The sequence below is a fragment of the Mercenaria mercenaria genome, chromosome 9 (genome assembly GCF_021730395.1).
Source record: "Mercenaria mercenaria strain notata chromosome 9, MADL_Memer_1, whole genome shotgun sequence".
NCBI classification, from domain to species: Eukaryota; Metazoa; Mollusca; class Bivalvia; order Venerida; family Veneridae; genus Mercenaria; species Mercenaria mercenaria.
The window spans coordinates 48512571-48531043 of record NC_069369.1 but is presented as its reverse complement, the minus strand read 5'-3'; the positions used below and the strand labels follow the sequence as shown (position 1 = coordinate 48531043).

Below are 18473 nucleotides of genomic sequence, written 5' to 3'. Positions count from 1 at the left end.
CAACTTCAGCTGAATAATAAAGGCCGATTAATCCCGAATCCTTAGCAACTAACAAACATTTTAAGTCTCGAATAAATTATTATTTTAAAGAAATAATTTATATTATTGTAAAAGGTAATAAACCTAAGTTTTATGTTTAATGAATGAACAGTTCAGAAGTTAAAGTTATACAGGTTTTTCTAAATTTTTGTGTAACAATTATTGTATAGAACATTTGAAGAACATAAATCCCTTAACTGTTCTAAAAGTGTACTGGAATTCTGTTGCAGATCGTTTCTAGAACATATGCAGAACTTGATTTGACAAAATCTTCTAGAATTTTGTTTCAGAACATTTGTAGAACATTTGAAGAAATTGATATTCCCTTGAAATGTTCTAAAAATGTTCTACAAATAAGTTCTGGAACATTTGTAGAACTTGTAAATCACAGAATACTGGTCATGAATTTATTTTGGAACATTTTAAGAACACTTTTAGAACCAAATATTGTTCTGCAAATGTTCTTGATTTGTACAATAAAATGTTCCAGAACAGTTCTAGAGCAATTGTTCTAGAGTTATGGAACACTTCTAGTACTGTTCTGTTACGTTCGGAAACAGTTCTAGAACTGTACTGATTTCTAGAACAGATTTTCGCAGAGGTGAGTCAGTCCGCAAAATGTAGAAATAGTTAAACCACTCCTTTTATGTTCAAAATTTAAAACCCATGAATTCATTTTCTCATGAAGTAGTTGTTGCTGCCAAAATCATGAAATTTTATGCCCACAGAATTGTATGATCTTACAGTTTTTCATTTTTTAAAGAGATTTAATGGTTTACTATTTATTGTGAGTCAGCCCGCTTAGCTCAATAGAGCGCATATGTATGGATCACAGGGTCACGAGTTTGATTCTTTAGTATGGCGTATCAAAAGACACTTTGACTGAAATCATTCATCCTCCACCTCTGGTTCATGTGGAAAACAAGTTTAGGTGTTGAATCTAGGAACCTGGTTAGGTAAAATGTCAGCCATTAAATACCTGAAATACTGATGGTTTTAAACCCAAAACAAATTATTTTTTATAAAAACAGTGCTGTAAAAGGAAACTTAGTATGTAATTTAATATTCTATGTATAATGAAATTCTTTATTTTTCAGATAATTCTGTCAGATTTAATTCAGAGACAATTATACATAACAGAGGACACTGGGCAGACATGGAAGCACGTGAAACTGAACTTCTCTCCTTACAGGATACTTCTGCACCCGTCCATAGCAAATTTTATTCTGGCTTATAGTTTAAGAGAAATGAAGGTAAATATTATTATAGGGTTTGCACAGATCTTGAAAAGGCCGTGAATTTAATGCTAGCCCTTGAAAACTCCATGAAAATGTCTTGAACCTTAAAATCCTGAAAAAGTGCTTAAATATTGAAAAGGACTGCTTGAATTTTATCCAAAACTTTTCAACAAAAAAAAGTTTTATCATCAACTGGTTTTTGGGAAAAGAATAGATTTAAAAAAGACAAAAAATAAAGACAATTTGGAAGAAAATGTATTTTGTAACTATTAACCTATTATTGAAAAAAATTATAAATGAAAATACTGCTATTGATTTAGTCTCTGTTGTTATTATTATTAGATATAAAATGTATACACACAAGTAAGTTATTTCTCCAATATATTAAACAGTTATATGTGTCCAAAGATTTTGGTGCTACATGGAAGTTGATGATGGAGCGTGTGACGGAGAGGTTCTTCTGGGCGGTGGACGGCGTGGACCATAATCCTAACATTGTTCATATGGAATTACAGGACCCCATGGGACCGGTCACTTACTTTGCTTGTATAGGTATGCGAGCTTGTAACACTGAAATTATTACTGTTTATTTTGGGGACAATATTTGTGTTGATTTCACAGTTTGGTCTGTAAAACAAAATCAAATCCCTCAGAAAATAGATAATTCTGGACATCTTGTTTTGAAAAAAAAAAACCCCAAACTTTTTTGATCAAAAATAGAATTTTTTTACCATCCCAATTTTAGGCATTTTATTACTGTCAGTATTCATTCAGTAATGTTATTTTAAACCCTGTTAACTCAGCTAAAAATATGTACATGTGTTTTAAAATACTCACATTTTTGTAACATGAAATATGTTAGTACACTAGTGATTAATTATAAGCCAAGAATAATATCTTATTAATTTGTATTGTTGTTATGACCGACTTAAAATTTTGCAACAAAATGCCTGTTATTTTATTAATTGAAATAAAAAGCCTTCAGGTTGTGTTCTGTTCCTGTCAGCTATGCCGACGGAAATGAATAAATGCACAAATTATAAAACATCAGTTGCTTTCAGACATTTAGACAAGAAACTCCTTGTTTTGAGATGTTTAATGAGACAAAGTATGTTTTCAAATGACTCAACATGTTCAAATAATAACATAATAAAGTCTGTCTTAGCTGTCTTAATATGTGTATTGTAATGTTGTTTAAAAATTGATACTTGTTTTGGTTCACCACATCCTATCTTAATAAACAATTTGTTTACTAATTGATAAAATGATGTACCTGTAAATATAATTTTATATGAAATATAAACACCTTTTTTCAGCCCCAAATTGCGATAAAGCTGAATATGACAAAACGTTGGGAACTATAGATTTCTACTCACTAGTTGTGGAGAATGAATACATCTTTGTACAGAAGTCGACAGACGACCTGACGTCCTTTTTTGTGTCTTATAAGAGGGGACCGTTCAAGAGAGCATACTTTCCATCAAATTTAACACCACTGGTAACGTATTATTTTATCCTAATGTATGCCCAGTTTGAAGAAAAAGCGGTACATTGACTTTGTCAAGTCTGTCTGTAGACAATTTACTTTACTGTTTAACAAAAGCTGGTGTATGCTTAAGTCGGTAATAATTAAATTTCATTGGATGATTGTGCTTTGTTGGTAATTGATCACAGTAGATTTTCAGGTCCATTGTAAAGGTCACAGTGACCTAGAGATTGAAAACATTTTCCAGTAGCATTGCTGCCTTTGTTGAATAGATGACCCCTACTGCATCAAGGTCTCATTGACTTTGATAGATAATGGTCAAACTTGATGGGATTACTGATTAGGCCGCATTGACTTCTATACTGTTCATAATTTCTGAGTGAAGAATGCTTTGGCCTATATAAGACGGTTGACTGTGGTCAGTAGATGACCCGTGTTGTTTTAAGAGTCAGCAGGTCAAAGGTAAATGTCACCTAGATTTAGAGACTTACATGTTAGGCTAACTATGGTTTCTTATCAAAAGCTAACAAGTGTTTAGCCTACCACCATCAACTTCCCAGCACGATCGCCTATGGTCAGTGAATTTCCGCTTGAAAGGCAAGGTCAAAGCAAAAGTTGAGATGGATAATTTAACACCCATTAATTTACAGAAGTAGTTTGATTCCAGACACATGTTATAGAGTACTAATCTGACAATTCTCAGACATGCATCTATATTTTTTTTACTGAAGTGAGGAAATTACCAGTCTTATGACTGTAATAATATATAGGTGCAGGACATGCTTGGAGTGTATAGGTGCGTTGTATTCATAAAATCATGTTCTGGTGATAATACATTCAGCAGCATGTTACTTTTGTAGTCCCGAAGGGATCACAACTGCACCATCTTGACACGAGTACTGGCTGGTATCCAGGAAGTTTTCTTAATCGCATTTCAAGCTTTTAAGTTTTCTTCCCAGGTGAGTCAGAATAAATAGGTGTAAACAAAATACTTTGTTGTAAGTACACGCCATGGAATGAGTGCTATTAATGGGAAGATTTTAGTTCCTTTATGTACCTTTAGCCTGCTGGTGGCAAGTGATTTTGCATTTGCAACCAGTGCAGAACAAAGTCAGCCTGCATGTCTATGCAGGCTGATCATGGTCTGCACTGTTCGCTGTTCAGTCAGTAAATTTTCAGTGATCACCCTTTTGAATAATAAGTAGTAATGCCCAAATTGAATGATGGACCAGTCCATTTTAGAAAAACAGCATGGTAAAGGTTAGTTCAGTCAAACCTGTGCTCAAGGATACCTGTGAACAGAGACTATATTTGCTCTAAAGACCTTGAGTTTTCTTTCCAATTGCTGTGTATTTTTACTTTTTTAACCCGTACCCTGTTGAATTTCTAAAATGGACTGGTCTTTGATTCAGTTTGGGCATTACCATTTATTATTCGAATGGAGTGTTCACTGATAAATTTACAGACTGAATAGCGAACATATAGACCAAGATCAGCCTGCATGGATGTGCTAAGGCTGATCTTGGTCTGCACTGGTTGCACAGGCAGAATCACCTAAGGTTAAAACAGTCCATGCAAATAAGGAGCAGATGTGTAGAAATGTGGAAACACAAAGGCCCGGGCTTCAAAACTTTGACATAATAGTTGGTTTCATATGTTTAAGACTACTTCAGAAATTGCCAAGAAGTAGGAAATTGCATATAGAAAAGTAGAAATTAAATATTTCAGGCATGTGCCCATATGCCCATAGCTTCAGCAGGCTTCAGTATCATTTTGAGCCGAACTACGTACCGGTTCTGTTTGGCTGTCCCAAACATGGTCTTTGTATGCAAGTATTAATTTAAAAGTGCATTTGTAAAGTCCATGTTGTGATTTCAATTTTCAGGATTTCAATATAGTGGACACAAGTGACCATCAAGTGTTTATAGCAGTTGACCATGAGGAGGATATAGCCAATCTTTACTTGTCAGACGTCACTGGACAGTTCTACGTAATGTCTGTAGAAAATGTGGTCGGTCTTCGATATCCAGGAAAATTTGATGTAGATCTAGTGAAGGTGGGGGAAAACAGTTATTTCACCTGATTTTTGTTTTGTCCTTCAACATTGATTAAAATCACAAGTATTTGAATTAAAGTCATTAGTGCTAAGCTGAAGTTTCAGCTTTAGAGAATTTAGAGATACTCATTCTGGTAGTAATCTATGTAATGAAAAATTTTCTTAAGGTCTTTTCAAGTACTTATGATATTGTGTCTGTCCCCCAAAATGTACTTTTGTACATGAAAACATGCAATAGCAGTCACCTTTTTTAAGCAGTCACATCTTTTAAGCAGTCACATCTTTTATACAGTCAGATCTTTTAAGCAGTCACTTCTTTTATACTGTCACATCTTTTAAGCAGTCACATCTTTTATACAGTCAGATCATTTTAGCACAAGGATGTCCAGTTTGCTGTATAAGAAGGAATCATCTGGTTAACAAGGTTGTCTGGGTCAAACCCTTTAGGGACTGTTGGTTACTGGTTCAGCTGTATTTGTTTCTGGCTTCAAATAGCTATACAGTCAAACTTCGTTCACTCGAACTTCATGGAACCAGAAAAATTTGTTTGAGTTATCAGTAGTTTGAGTCATCAAACAACATAAATTATGTAGGGATTTTGCTGGGACCTGACAATGAGTTAGAGCGAAGGACAGTGTTCGAATTTTCCTAGTTTGAGTGAACGAAGTTAACTGTATACTGTGTAATCATTAATATTCGTGGGGGACTAATTTTCGTGGATTTCGTGGATTTGATCCCAACGAACAAGTAAAATTCCCATTCATTTTATGTTCAAAAGTTGAAATCCACGAATTTATATCCCCACGAAACTGCCGTTTTGACCAAAACCACGAAATTTCATGCCCACGAAATTAAATGATTTTACAGTATATTTTGCTGTCTGATTACTTTACTATTTCTATCTTTCAGGTTAAGGGTCTAAATGGTATATATATAATAAACAAGTTCGAGACATCTCGTGTTGATGGGGGCGTGTTTTCTCAGCGTACCTATATAACATTCAACAAGGGAGGGATGTGGAAACTGCTCAGTGCACCTGAAGAATCGAAACAGAACTGCATGGATACAGAGGTGAAGAATTTAGGCAGTTGCCGTCTGCTTCAGCTAGTCTTCTGCTTCATCTATGTTTACCTAATACCTAAAGAAATTAGTGTTTTATTTCATGAAATCATTTGATATTGTGGGAAAAAAAATATTCCTGAGGCCCACCAAACATGTATGTTGTGGGGACATGAATTTTGGGATTTCAGATCTAAAAGATGAAAGACACAGATATTTTATTTGTTTGTCGGGAAGTAACTTCCTTGACACAACTAATAAATCCACAAAATGTAGTCCCCAATAAATAATACTGAGTTTACTAAGAAAGTTATATTTGTTATTGATAAGCATTTCAAGATCTGATTTCTTTTGAAAATGCTGTAGATATTCCTGTCTCCAGTTTTTACTTAAAAATTGTCTTTTTGTAATCATATAGTTTCGTTACTTAGAAGCAGTTCATTAGTCAGAATGTTTGCTTTTAAATTTGTTTCAGAAATGTAACTTACATCTTCATATAGGAAACACAAATCAGTTTTTCCGGATCCCTATGGCTGTATGTACAGAGGAAGCGCCAGGCTTGATCCTTGCCCACGGTAGCGTCGGAGAGTTTCTAGACATGGATTCACATGTTTTTATCAGCCGTGATGCAGGATTCACATGGAAAGCAGTATGTAGCCAGTTCAAACATGATACTTTCTGTGTTCAAAAAAACATTACTGCAGATTAGAAGAAAATATTTAGGGCGGTGAATAATACCAGGTAGTAGGGAGATAACTTTTTGCTATTTGTGTTTAAACACTCACCTACTTTAAGATAAACAACATTAGTATTTAAAAGAAAACTTATAAACATTTCTAGTTTCAAATGCCATCATCTATTTATGACCATCCCTATTTTAAATTTTGTGAAGAACTGACTTACACACAATGAAAAATTTTTGTCTTAAGAATATGCATTGTTTCTTTCATATCTTCAAACAAATTCAGCTAATTTTATTTGCGCACAGTACATGATTTTACAACTACAGTTGAACCTGTGTAAAGCAGCCAGCCAAGAGAGTCTGGCTGCTTAAGACAAGCTAAATTTAAAGAAAAATGTCTATTTGGGGAATTAGCTGACAGGCTGTTTAACACAAGTAGCTGTTTTATATAGGTGGCTTCTAATGCAGGTTTAACTGTATACGTTAAAATTACAATCTCACGAAGTTTATGTTGTCATTTTTGCTATGATTGAATGTGTGTAAAGTGATTATATGATGTTTTCTGTTTATTTGTCAACAGGCACCATTCAAAGGGAATCATTTTCTCAATATAATGGATCAGGGGAGTGCAATATCAGCTGTAGCAGCTCACGGTTTACCAACTAATCAAGTTCAGTAAGTGTTAGATATCTTTTATATGCCTCTGGGCATGTAGTAATAGAACTGTTTGTCCAATTGTCTGTTCATCAGTCCATATGAAGCAGATTGCCTATAGCCCACATGAATGTCCCGATTTAGTTTACACTCACACTCAACAGTCCTTGTGGCAACTACATACAGACTTATATATAGATGACCTTCACCCTCATATGACCTTCACCTTCAAACTTTAAACCTCGATAAACAAAATCTTTAGTCATACACCTTAGGGGATGGTGTCACATTTTAAAAGTGCTGCTGCTTTTTGAAGTTAATCTTGTTTTGAACTGCCTTTTCTATCATTTCCTGAAAGATGCATCCTCAGTTGTAGTGTCATTTACATGATGTAAAAACTACAGGTTTCAATAAAATGTATGAAATATGGTGAAACCATTTTTTTTTTTAATGATTTTGGACAGAGCAGTTATTTTGTTGAAAATGAATTCAAGGATTTCAACTAATGAAGATAAATGAATAAGAATTTACATTTGAAATCCATGAGAACTAGTCCCCCACCCAACAACAGTTAATGATTTTATAATGAGTCCTTACACATAAGGAAGGCTCTCTATTGAAATATTATAAACCCCATAAAAGAACTTGTGGCTCACATGTCCAAACATTATGAAAGTTCAACTGCAAACTAAGAACAATTATATATTATAACCATTTGAATACTGTTCATGTAATGGAAAGTCAGCTTTATTGTGCTCAGTGACGAAATGACTCTATCCTAAATGCGCATTACCATACAATACAGCACTGATCACTCAAAGACGAAAGGAGTTGAGCAAAGTCCTTAAGTTATCTAGGGTTCTGAGTAGTCCAAAGATAGAAAGTACAAGGAAAATAGCTGGTAAATACAAAATTGCTTGTGTCAGCCACTGAAGCTGGAGTTAGCAGTATTTTATTGTATGTGATAAATTAATGATTTATAACTTGCATTATAAAGTTTGTTAAGATACAATATCATATGAACTGCTCCTACATACCGGTATTCTACATTCTAATAAAAATTTGCTATAAAGACCATATTTGGCAATGCCCATATAAGGAAAGAATAAAGATGTCACTGTGTTCAAGATAGTTGCATTTTCATTTCATGGATAGTTTGTATTGAAATGGCTTTTTTATTTGTAGTTTCATTTTCAAAATATTTTCACAATATCTTCAACAGTTTTTTATGTGTCATGAAGTTCTTTCATAATAGAAACATTGTTAAATGTTAGAAGTTTTTCCTGTAAATTTGAAACAACCTTGGATAAATTATATTGCCATATTTTTTTATCTGTGGTGTGAGGAGCATAGATTATATGGAATTTATTAATTACCTGATATAATTTCTTTATCTATGAAATGTTGTAGTTTTTCATGCACTGAGGGAGCTTCATGGGTAACACATAACATTACAAGCTCGGAGATGAATGTGGATGGTGTAGTCAATGAACCCGGAATAAAAACTTTAATATCAAGGTATGAGAATATTAAATATTTTTTGGTAGGCTTACAGAATATCCTCTTTAAGACTGCGTAATAGTTATACTGGTGCAGTGTATTTCTTAAGATTTATTCATATGAATATAATTTTCTATTTTTAATTCCTTATTACAGAAATTATGATACATTAATGATTGAAAAAGCTACATAAATAATCTCAAGCTGTTTCTTCAACTATTTTAATTTTATAATAATTGGTTTAGTGCAGTAGGACTGGCAGATTTGGCAATAATGAATTCACTACAGAATTTTGTTTACCTGGCTTCAAGCTGGGATTAAGCATCAAAGTTTAGGTACTAAATTGCTCAAAAAATATAATTGAGCCGTGCCATGAGAAAACCAACATAGTGGGTTTGCGACCAGTATGGATCCAGACCAGCCTGCGCATCTGTGCAGTCTGGTCAAGCTCCATGCTGTTCGCTTTTAAAGCCTATTGCAATCAGAGAAACTGTTAGCGAACAGCATGGATCCTGACCAGACTGTATAGATGCGCAGGCTGGTCTGGATCAATGCTGGTCGCAAAGCCACTATGTTGGTTTTCCCATGGTGCAGCTCATTTTTTTTATTATTTCTGTGCTCCCCCTGCAAAGAAGAAAGGATATATCGCTTTGCTCATTTGGGTCTTTTGGTCCATAGACACTGGTTTCAGATCAATAACTGCAGTAGTCAAACTCTGTAAGGTGATTGTCTGTGGTCAGTAAACTGACTGCTGTTGTTACAGGGTTAGTAAGTGAAAGGTCAGGGTCACTGTGACTAGGAGACTGTACATGATTCTTGAGTAATAACAAGAGAACGCTCTGACCTATAATAGTCAAACTCTATAGGATGATTGTCTGCAGTCTCCCCCTATCATTTTATGAGGGGTTTAGTAGGTGGAAGGTCAAGGTTGCAGTAGGTCAATGTCGCAGTAATTAGGAGATTATTAAATGGTTTCTAAGTAATAATGCTTTTGCCTACAGTAGCCAAACATCACAGAATGATTGCTGTTGTCAGTAGAATGAACCCTGTTGTTTTGAGGTTAGTAGGTGAAAGGTCAAGATTGCAGTTACTTTTACACTTTATGTGGTTCCCATGTACTAATTTGAGAAAGTTTAGGCCTGCAGTAGTCAAACTTACAGGATATGCCTATTGAACCCTATTGTTTTTGCAGTCAGCAGGTCAAAGGTCAAGGTCACATTGACCTTATAGACCTAGGGAATGCCTGGACATACACCCATTAAACTTTTTAAGATGATTGTCCTCAGTGAAGTTGTGTCAGATTCAAGAAGTAGTAATAGTCTATTTCTAGAAAAAGCTTTCTTACATTCTGTGATTACTTCTTCAGTGTATTTGGTCATATGAACTCGAGTAATGGCTGGGTTATGGTGAAGATGGATTTTGGATCTGTGCTGGATCGTAAGTGTGGCTTCGATGATTTTGAACTGTGGCAGCCATCAGCTGATCTTGTGGTAAGAATTTTAGGAATTTTGATGTCATTGACTGTAAATTTAGTTTTATATCACAAAATGAGATGTCTGATTTGGCATTTTGGACTTTATTGACACAGACAGACTCTAGATTCCTGTACTGTTTCAGTCATAACCAAGCATTAGCAAAACCTCACATGAGCAGGGTTCAAACAGCCTTATGTTAGGCTTGATTCTGAGCTGGCATCATGAATGCCTTAAAGACTGAAGTCTTTGAGCATTTAATTAAAAGAACATGAAGAGTTTAGATTACTACCCTGTTTTATTGCACTTTTGTTGTTGCATGTACCTGTCACCAGTAAGGTTTCAATACATTCTGTATTTGAAGAGTGAAACGTGTCTAAATGATTCTAATATACTTGTTGATACTTTGAAGTTAATACTCAATTTATTGATATTTCTTGCTTACATTTAATATACTATCAAATTAGGAAAACAATGTGAGATGCATTATGGGAGAAAACGTTGTATATGAGCGACGAAAACAGTTATCAGAATGCTATTATGGGGCTGATTATTTTCGACCAAAAAGTGCCCAGATCTGTTCATGCGAAAGAGAAGATTTCGAATGGTATGTAACTTGATGTTTATTGTTCATGTTTTGTTTTGCATTACCATGCTAAATTTGTATAATGAACTTGTCCATCTTCAGATTTGGACAATACCATTAACTGTTAAAAGGGGTGCTTACCAAAAAGATTCTGGCTGAATAGCGAACTCTGCAGATCATGATCAGACTGCACAGATGTGCAGGCTGATCATGATCTAACTGGTCGCAAAGGCAAAACCAGTTGTGTCCAGCATGGTCAGGTTTAACCATAGTATGAAGTGTTGATGCAAGTTTTGAAGTTTTGAAAAATGCCACCCCAGACTTTTGTCTTTAGTATAGACTTATTGTTGTGTATAAGAGATGCCTCATTTAAATTTCAGTGATTTTGGATATGATGTTGGAACTGATGGTACTACATGTATAAAATCAGCCTGGTTTAAAGAAGATCAGTTTCCTGGACCTCACTGTATAAATGGGAAATATAATCATTCAAAAGGGTAGGTTGTCATTTTTAGCTGAACTATGCAATGTATATAGAGAGCAGTCCTACTCGACCTGGTGCCCATGTCTGTGCCGCATCCACACCTTGGTTAAAGCTGTTATGCACTTTAACTTTATCTCGATTATTTCTTGATGGATTTGCACCAAAATTTAAATAGATATTCCTCAACATCACCCACATCATTTGACACAAGGGCTATAACTCTCACACCAGTATTTTATGAATTATCCCCCTTTTTACTTGGAATTTCAGGTTGAAGTTTTGGTACACTTTTCACTCTACCTCTGTTTTTATGAAATGGATTTGGTTCAAACTTTAAATAGTTGTGCCACATCAACCTTCATCATATGAAACAAGATCCATAACTCTGACGCACAATTTTCCACTATTTCTGTTATTACATAATGGATGTGATTCAAACTTAAATCAGTTCTCCCTCATCATCGTCCTCATCATATGACGCAAGTTCCATAACTCTTGCTTAAATATTTAATGAATTATTTCCCTTTTTACTCAGAATTTCAGTTTTGATTTTTATGCTTTTTCACCAGATATCTGTTGTTAATTGATGGATTTGATTCAAACTTGTTTTGTTTCATATCATCACCCAACCCACATAACTCTGGTATACTCAAAATTTCAGGTTGAATTTGTGACGCCTTTTTGCTCAATTTCAGTATGACTAATTGGATTTGATTCAAACTTTAAATGGTTGTTCAGCATTATTAGCCACATGATATTATATATGGTGCATTAATTTTGCAGAAATAGTCCATTAATTTTGTCCCTTTTATGCTTAGTTAATTTATTTATACACTTTCTCTCTATTTCTGATATTAATTAAAATACATTTGACTCAGATGTGCTCGATTTCACTATGCAGCATGGAAATAGTCAAGCGTACTGTTTCTTGTGACAGCTCTTGTTTAAATAGTAATATAGACAAGTGTGTGATCAATTATTTATGTCGTGAAAATGAATCATTTTTTATAACTTAACCATGGTCAGAACTGTCTTAGTGCATTTTATTGCTATTTATTTGAAGCTTAATGACTTACTTCTGAATTTGTTAAAAGCTTGATATATCTGGTCAAATGTTACAAGAATGCAACCTTTGGTGTGAGTAGCTGACACTTAAACCCCAGCACCATCTCTGTCTTTATACATTTGTATTTAATATGCAATAAACCATGATCTCAATTTTATCACTTTCTTTTGAAACAACTGTAGGTATAGAAAGGTTGCAGCAAGTAAATGTAACGGAGGAAAGGAAAGTAAATATTTACCTGTAGAAACAGACTGTCCTTTGTTGGCACCCAGGGGCATTACCATATACAGTGAAAAGAAATGTATACAGCGAGGTGTAAATGTCACATTTCGACTTACCCAAGAGTCTGTAAGTAACTGAAACTATAATTTTAACATTTGACTATTTAAGATCATGTCTTTAAGGTCTTTTTGGTTTAAGCCCGCCGCTTAGCTCGATTGTGACAGCGCAGATCTACGGGTCGCAGGATCGTGAGTTTGATTCCTGGGCACGGCATATGTTCTACATGATAATTTGATCAAAGACATTGTGTCTGAAATATTCCATCTTCCACCCTCTGATTCATACATGTGGCAGGATTGGCAGTTCCTTGCGGAGAAAAGGTTTGTACTGGTACAGAATCCAGAACCACTGCCTGCCGTTTCATAACAGAAAACTGCTTTAAACCAAAAACAAAATCTTTTTGGTTGAATCAGACTCCTGTTTGTTAATTGAATTTCAGTTACTTTCTTGCATCTAACCACTTGCCTCTCATCGATGTGGGTTCGAGTCTCACTCAGGACGTTGAATTCTTCATGCGAGGAAGCCATCCAGCCGACTTACGGATAATAATTGTGTCAGTGCGACGTTAAACCTAACAAAATAAAAAAATCCTTTCTTGCATTCTGAACATTCTTCTGCCTGCATTATTTCTGTAGATTTTATATTGTCAGATATTTTTAGTGACCCATATCCGACTTGTCAACGATTCTGTTCATAGACAACTGAAACTTTTTATTTATGTAAGAACCATATTTTTGTGTAGGGATCTGCAGATGAGACTGTTTACACCTGGACTTTTGGTAACGAGAGCTCTCCAGTTACTATAAAAGGACTACATAATGCCGCATCTATTACAACATCCTTCAGTACTATAGGGAAATACAATATCACTGTCCTGGCTGTAAACAGTAAAGGGACAGCCCAGGCTGTTCTACCTATACATGTTGAAGGTAAGCTAAAATAACTTTCTACCATAGACTTGGCTTTTTTCCAGTCTATCCAGGGATTGGGAGTTCTTTCAATGCTTAGGAAAATGCTGTCAGGATCCATGCTGTTCGCTAACAGTTTCCCTAATTGCAATAGGCTTTAAAAGCGAACAGCATGGATCCTGACCAGACTGCGCGGATGCGCAGGCTGGTCTGGATCCATGCTGGTCACAAAGCCACTATGTTGGTTTTCCCATGGCACGGCTCATATATGAGTTTAATGGGAAAAAAAACAGTGTTACTAAACAGAATTGTTCTAAACAACCTTTTACTTGACCTCATATTCATATTGATGGTGGACTAGTCCTGTAAAAGTCTTGTATGTATAATTGTAAAGTATTTACTAACTTGTGTCATTTATACAATTAAGACCATTAATGATAGTCCACAGATTAAATATTCTTTGTAACTGATTTTGGCTTTTTCTGGCTTTTTTTTTTTTTCAGAAAGGCATGTGCAAGCTGAACTATATTAACATCCAAATAATGCCGAATTGCCTAAACAGACAACATAAATTGCCATATACGATTAAGGACCCAGTGTCTTAAATTACATTGGGGGGTGGGTGCGGTTCTCCGGGGCTGAGTGGTTAAGGTTGCTGACCTCTCACCGATTTGGGTTCGAGTCTCACTCGTGGCATTGAATTCTTCATGTGAATAAGCCGCTGGCTTATGGTTTTGATCATATGTACAGTTATTCAGACTAAGTTATTGGTCATTTGCTTTCAGAGGGTTTGAAAGGAGTGCTGGTTGAGATACCATGGGGAGCACGGACAGGCATGCCCAGTTATTTTAATGTTACAGTCCTTGGCTCAGATAATATCACAAAACTTGGAAAAGAGCAATCCCTTCACTTTGCATGGCACTTCGAAAACAAGGTATATAGTATTCAAGCTTTTACATTTTTACTTAACTTTTAAAAAAATTTACTCTTAAATTGCTTACCAAAGGTGAATCATCGTCACATTCACCAACATAAAACATTTTAGAAAAGAATACATTTTTATACTGTGGCCGTAAGTCAGTTGTTACCAGAAATACATACTATCAAAGCAGAAATATATATGTTGTTTGGTTAATAAGTAAATGAAAGTCTGATTTTGTAAATTACATTTTTGCAGATGACAGGAGATATTAGGCAGCTTACATGGCAGAATGTTATACAACAAGAGTTCAATGAACCTGGAGAATACAAACTTACACTAAATGTATTCAACTCTGTCAGCTCTGTATTCTATACACAGTCTGTGGAGGTGTATGGTGAGTTCAGGTGTACTTGTAACATTTTTTGTTTGCATTGGAGAATGTGGCCATAAAAGTTTGTGGAGGGAAAGGCTTTAATTACATTAGGTCAGGGTTAAAAGAATCAGTACTGTTGGCTTTATGAGCCGTTATCTTGAGCATTACTTAAGCTTCATTGCTGGAGAGGGGGTGGGGGGCCTCACTCGGGGGCATTAATTTCTTTCATTAGAGAGTAAAATTTAGCAGACTTTTAGGAGAATGGTTGTTTGTATCTATGTGCCTTCCTCTGCCTCGAGGGGAACATTCTGTGTTAACTGGGAAGTTGCCAAATGTGAAGGTGTGATTTAATCCCAACTAATATCAGAACCTTCCTACTTCTTTATTGATTGTTTTTAAAGCATTCTGTTTTCTTAAATATGTGATTAACTGCATATAGCAAAGAAAAGAGATGTAAGCAATTTGTTTGTTTACCATCAGTTATATTTTTTTAAACAAAAATGTAAAAACTTGCTCAGTAAAGATGACAGTATGTCACATTTGTTGATGTATTTATCATTAAATTGATTACCGTAAACCTTCAATTAAATGTAAGGTATCTAAAGAAAATACTGTGAATCCTTTAACCTTTAGCCTGCTGGCATTAAGTGATTTTGTTTTTGCGACCAGTGCAGACCAAGATCAGTCTGCATATTCGTGCAGTCAGATCTTGGTCTGCAGTGTTCGCTATTCAGTCAGTAAATTTTCTTTGAACAACCCTTTGAGTAACAAATGGTGCTGCCCAAATTGAATGATAGACCAGTCTATTTTAGAAATTTAGCAGGGTAAAGGTTAATTTCATGGGCATCATTTTTATTTGGAGTTGAATATCATGGACATCAATTTTCAAAGATAAAGTAGTGGAATATATGCTTAATCGTCAGGATTTTGGTTGATCGAGGCATCATGAATTCCTCAAAAATATGTCACGAATGAAAATGAATGATTTTACAGTATGTATATGTAATTAGTAATATATTTGTTTTCCAGATGACATGACAACTGTGCGTTTACATTTTTCGGAAGAGATAAACAACTATAACAGTAGTAGCCTCAATGTAAGACAAGCACTTGCGGAAATACTTTGCCATAATCTAGCACAGGTAAACATTGCATTGAACAGTATAAACTTGGTGAATGATGCTTCTGTCAAGCAAACACATTGTCTACAGTGGAAGATATTTTTTTATTCCTGTTACATCATACTATTTAGTAAATGAACCTGTTTAAAGACGTATTAGACCCAAGTTTATGTTCAAAAAATAAGAACAGTTATTTCATAGCTGTGTTAGGTTACAAGATACATGTATAGGTAAACACAGTATAAATGATTTATGTGCCTCCCAAAATTTTTGAGGGGCGTTTGCCCTTTTTTGCCCGTCTGGCCCTCTGTCTGAATGTCCGTTCATCCGTCCATATTTGTGTCATGCATATCTCAAAAAGTATTTCACCTAGAGTTATTAAACCTCACAATGATTGTTATTCAGCATGTGAAGTTATGCACCTAATGTTTCACACAGCCTGGCCAGACAAGAGTAGTGGCCCTGGACTTAGTCAAAATATGCATACAGTATCAGGTGTGGGGGCACCAGTTTCCTAAGGACACGCATCTAGTTTAAAAAAAAGATTGTTTTACATGACATGTATCTATGGATATAGCTCTAGAAGTTTAACACAGATCATTTATATATTTAGTCAAATTTATTTGATAAAGATTTTCTAAATTTTCAGTTGGTACCTAAAACTACTTTAAATAGTGAAAGATGCACATTGGATGTCTTTATTGTAATAAGCCTCTGCAACAAGCACATTTTTAGCTCACCTGTCACAAAGTGACAAGGTGAGCTTTTGTGATCGCGCGGTGTCCGTTGTCCGTCGTCCGTGCGTCGGTCCGTGCGTCCGTGCATGTGTAAACTTTTCCTTGTGACATCTCTAGAGGTCACATTTTTCATGGGATCTTTATGAAAATGGGTCAGAATGTTCATCTTGGTAAATTCTAGGTCAAGTTCGAAACTGGGTCACGTGCAATCAAAAACTAGGTCAGTAGGTCTAAAAATAGAAAAACCTTGTGACCTCTCTAGAGGCCATAATTTTCAATGGATCTTCATGAAAACTGGTTAGAATGTTCACCTTGATGATATCTAGGTCAAGTTCGAAACTGGGTCACGTGCCATCAAAAACTAGGTCAGTAGGTCTAAAAATAGAAAAACCTTGTGACCTCTCTAGAGGCCATATATTTCACAAAATCTTCATGAAAATTGGTCAGAATGTTCACCTTGATGATATCTAGGTCAAGTTCGAAACTGGGTCATGTTCCATCAAAAACTAGGTCAGGAGGTCTAAAAATAGAAAACCTTGTGACCTCTCTAGAGGCAATATATTTCACAAGATCTTCATGAAAATTGGTCAGAATGTTCACCTTGATGATATCTAGGTCAAGTTCAAAACTGGGTCACGTGCGGTCAAAAACTAGGTCAGTAGGTCAAAAAATAGAAAAACTTTGTGACCTTTCTAGAGGCCATATATTTCTCAAGATCTTCATGAAAATTGGTCAGAACGTTCACCTTGATGATATCTAGGTCAAGTTCGAAACTGGATCACATGCCATCAAAAACTAGGTCAGTAGGTCAAATAATAGAAAAACCTTGTGACCTCTCTAAAGGCCATATTTTTCATGGGATCTGTATGAAAGTTGGTCTGAAAGTTCATCTTGATGATATCTAGTTCAAGTTCGAAACTGGGTTACGTGTGGTCAAAAACTAGGTCAGTAGGTCTAAAAATAGAAAAACCTTGTGACCTCTCTAGGGGCCATATATTTCATGAAATCTTCATGAAAATTGGTCAGAATGTTCACCTTGATGATATCTAAGTCAAGTTCGAAAGTGGGTCACATGCCATCAAAAACTAGGTCAGTAGGTCAAATAATAGAAAAACCTTGTGACCTCTCTAGAGGCCATATTTTCCATGGGATCTGTATGAAAGTTGGTCTGAATGTTCATCTTGATGATATCTAGGTCAAGTTCGAAAGTGGGTCACGTGCCATCAAAAAGTAGGTCAGTAGGTCAAATAATGAAGAAACGTTGTGACCTCTCTAGAGGCCATATTTTTCATGGGATCTGTATGAAACTTGGTCTGAATGTTTATCTTGATGATATCTAGGTCAAGTTTGAAACTGGGTTAACTGCGATTAAAAACTAGGTCAGTAGGTCTTGAAATAGAAAAACCTTGTCACCTCTGTAGAGGCCATACCCTTGAATGGATCTTCATGAAAATTGGTCAGAATGTTCACCTTGATGACATCTAGGTCAAGTTTGAAACTGGGTCACATGCCTTAAAAAACTAGGTCAATAGGTCAAATAATAGAAAAACCTTGTGACCTCTAGAGACCATATTTTTCAATGGATCTTCATCCAGGTGAGCGATTCAGGACCACCATGGTCCTCTTGTTATCTTTCGGGCAGAAAGTGAAGAGGTTCACACTGTATGATTAAATGTTATCATAAAAATGTAATTTGTTAAAAAAAACATATAAGGGAAGTACACTTGTCAGCACCTTTATGTAAGCTTTTTTTCCCATATTATATTATGTAGTAATTTATCATGTTTCAAAGTGACTTGCCTGCTGTT

General features: G+C 35.3%; 1 protein-coding gene across 2 annotated transcripts in view; it reads left to right on the top strand.

Annotated features, from left to right (window-relative positions):
- Nucleotides 1-18473, top strand: part of LOC123547066 (VPS10 domain-containing receptor SorCS1-like) — a 47352-nt gene that overhangs the window by 18243 nt on the left and 10636 nt on the right. For both annotated transcript variants that reach the window (XM_045333835.2, XM_045333838.2), the window contains exons 4-19: nucleotides 1137-1292; nucleotides 1670-1829; nucleotides 2594-2775; nucleotides 4649-4819; nucleotides 5729-5890; nucleotides 6354-6527; nucleotides 7141-7235; nucleotides 8625-8732; nucleotides 10081-10204; nucleotides 10654-10793; nucleotides 11153-11269; nucleotides 12505-12670; nucleotides 13347-13533; nucleotides 14298-14446; nucleotides 14690-14828; nucleotides 15837-15949. In XM_045333835.2, the coding sequence (XP_045189770.2) occupies nucleotides 1137-1292; nucleotides 1670-1829; nucleotides 2594-2775; nucleotides 4649-4819; nucleotides 5729-5890; nucleotides 6354-6527; nucleotides 7141-7235; nucleotides 8625-8732; nucleotides 10081-10204; nucleotides 10654-10793; nucleotides 11153-11269; nucleotides 12505-12670; nucleotides 13347-13533; nucleotides 14298-14446; nucleotides 14690-14828; nucleotides 15837-15949 (2343 nt within the window). The remainder of the gene's footprint in view (nucleotides 1-1136; nucleotides 1293-1669; nucleotides 1830-2593; nucleotides 2776-4648; nucleotides 4820-5728; nucleotides 5891-6353; nucleotides 6528-7140; nucleotides 7236-8624; nucleotides 8733-10080; nucleotides 10205-10653; nucleotides 10794-11152; nucleotides 11270-12504; nucleotides 12671-13346; nucleotides 13534-14297; nucleotides 14447-14689; nucleotides 14829-15836; nucleotides 15950-18473) is intronic.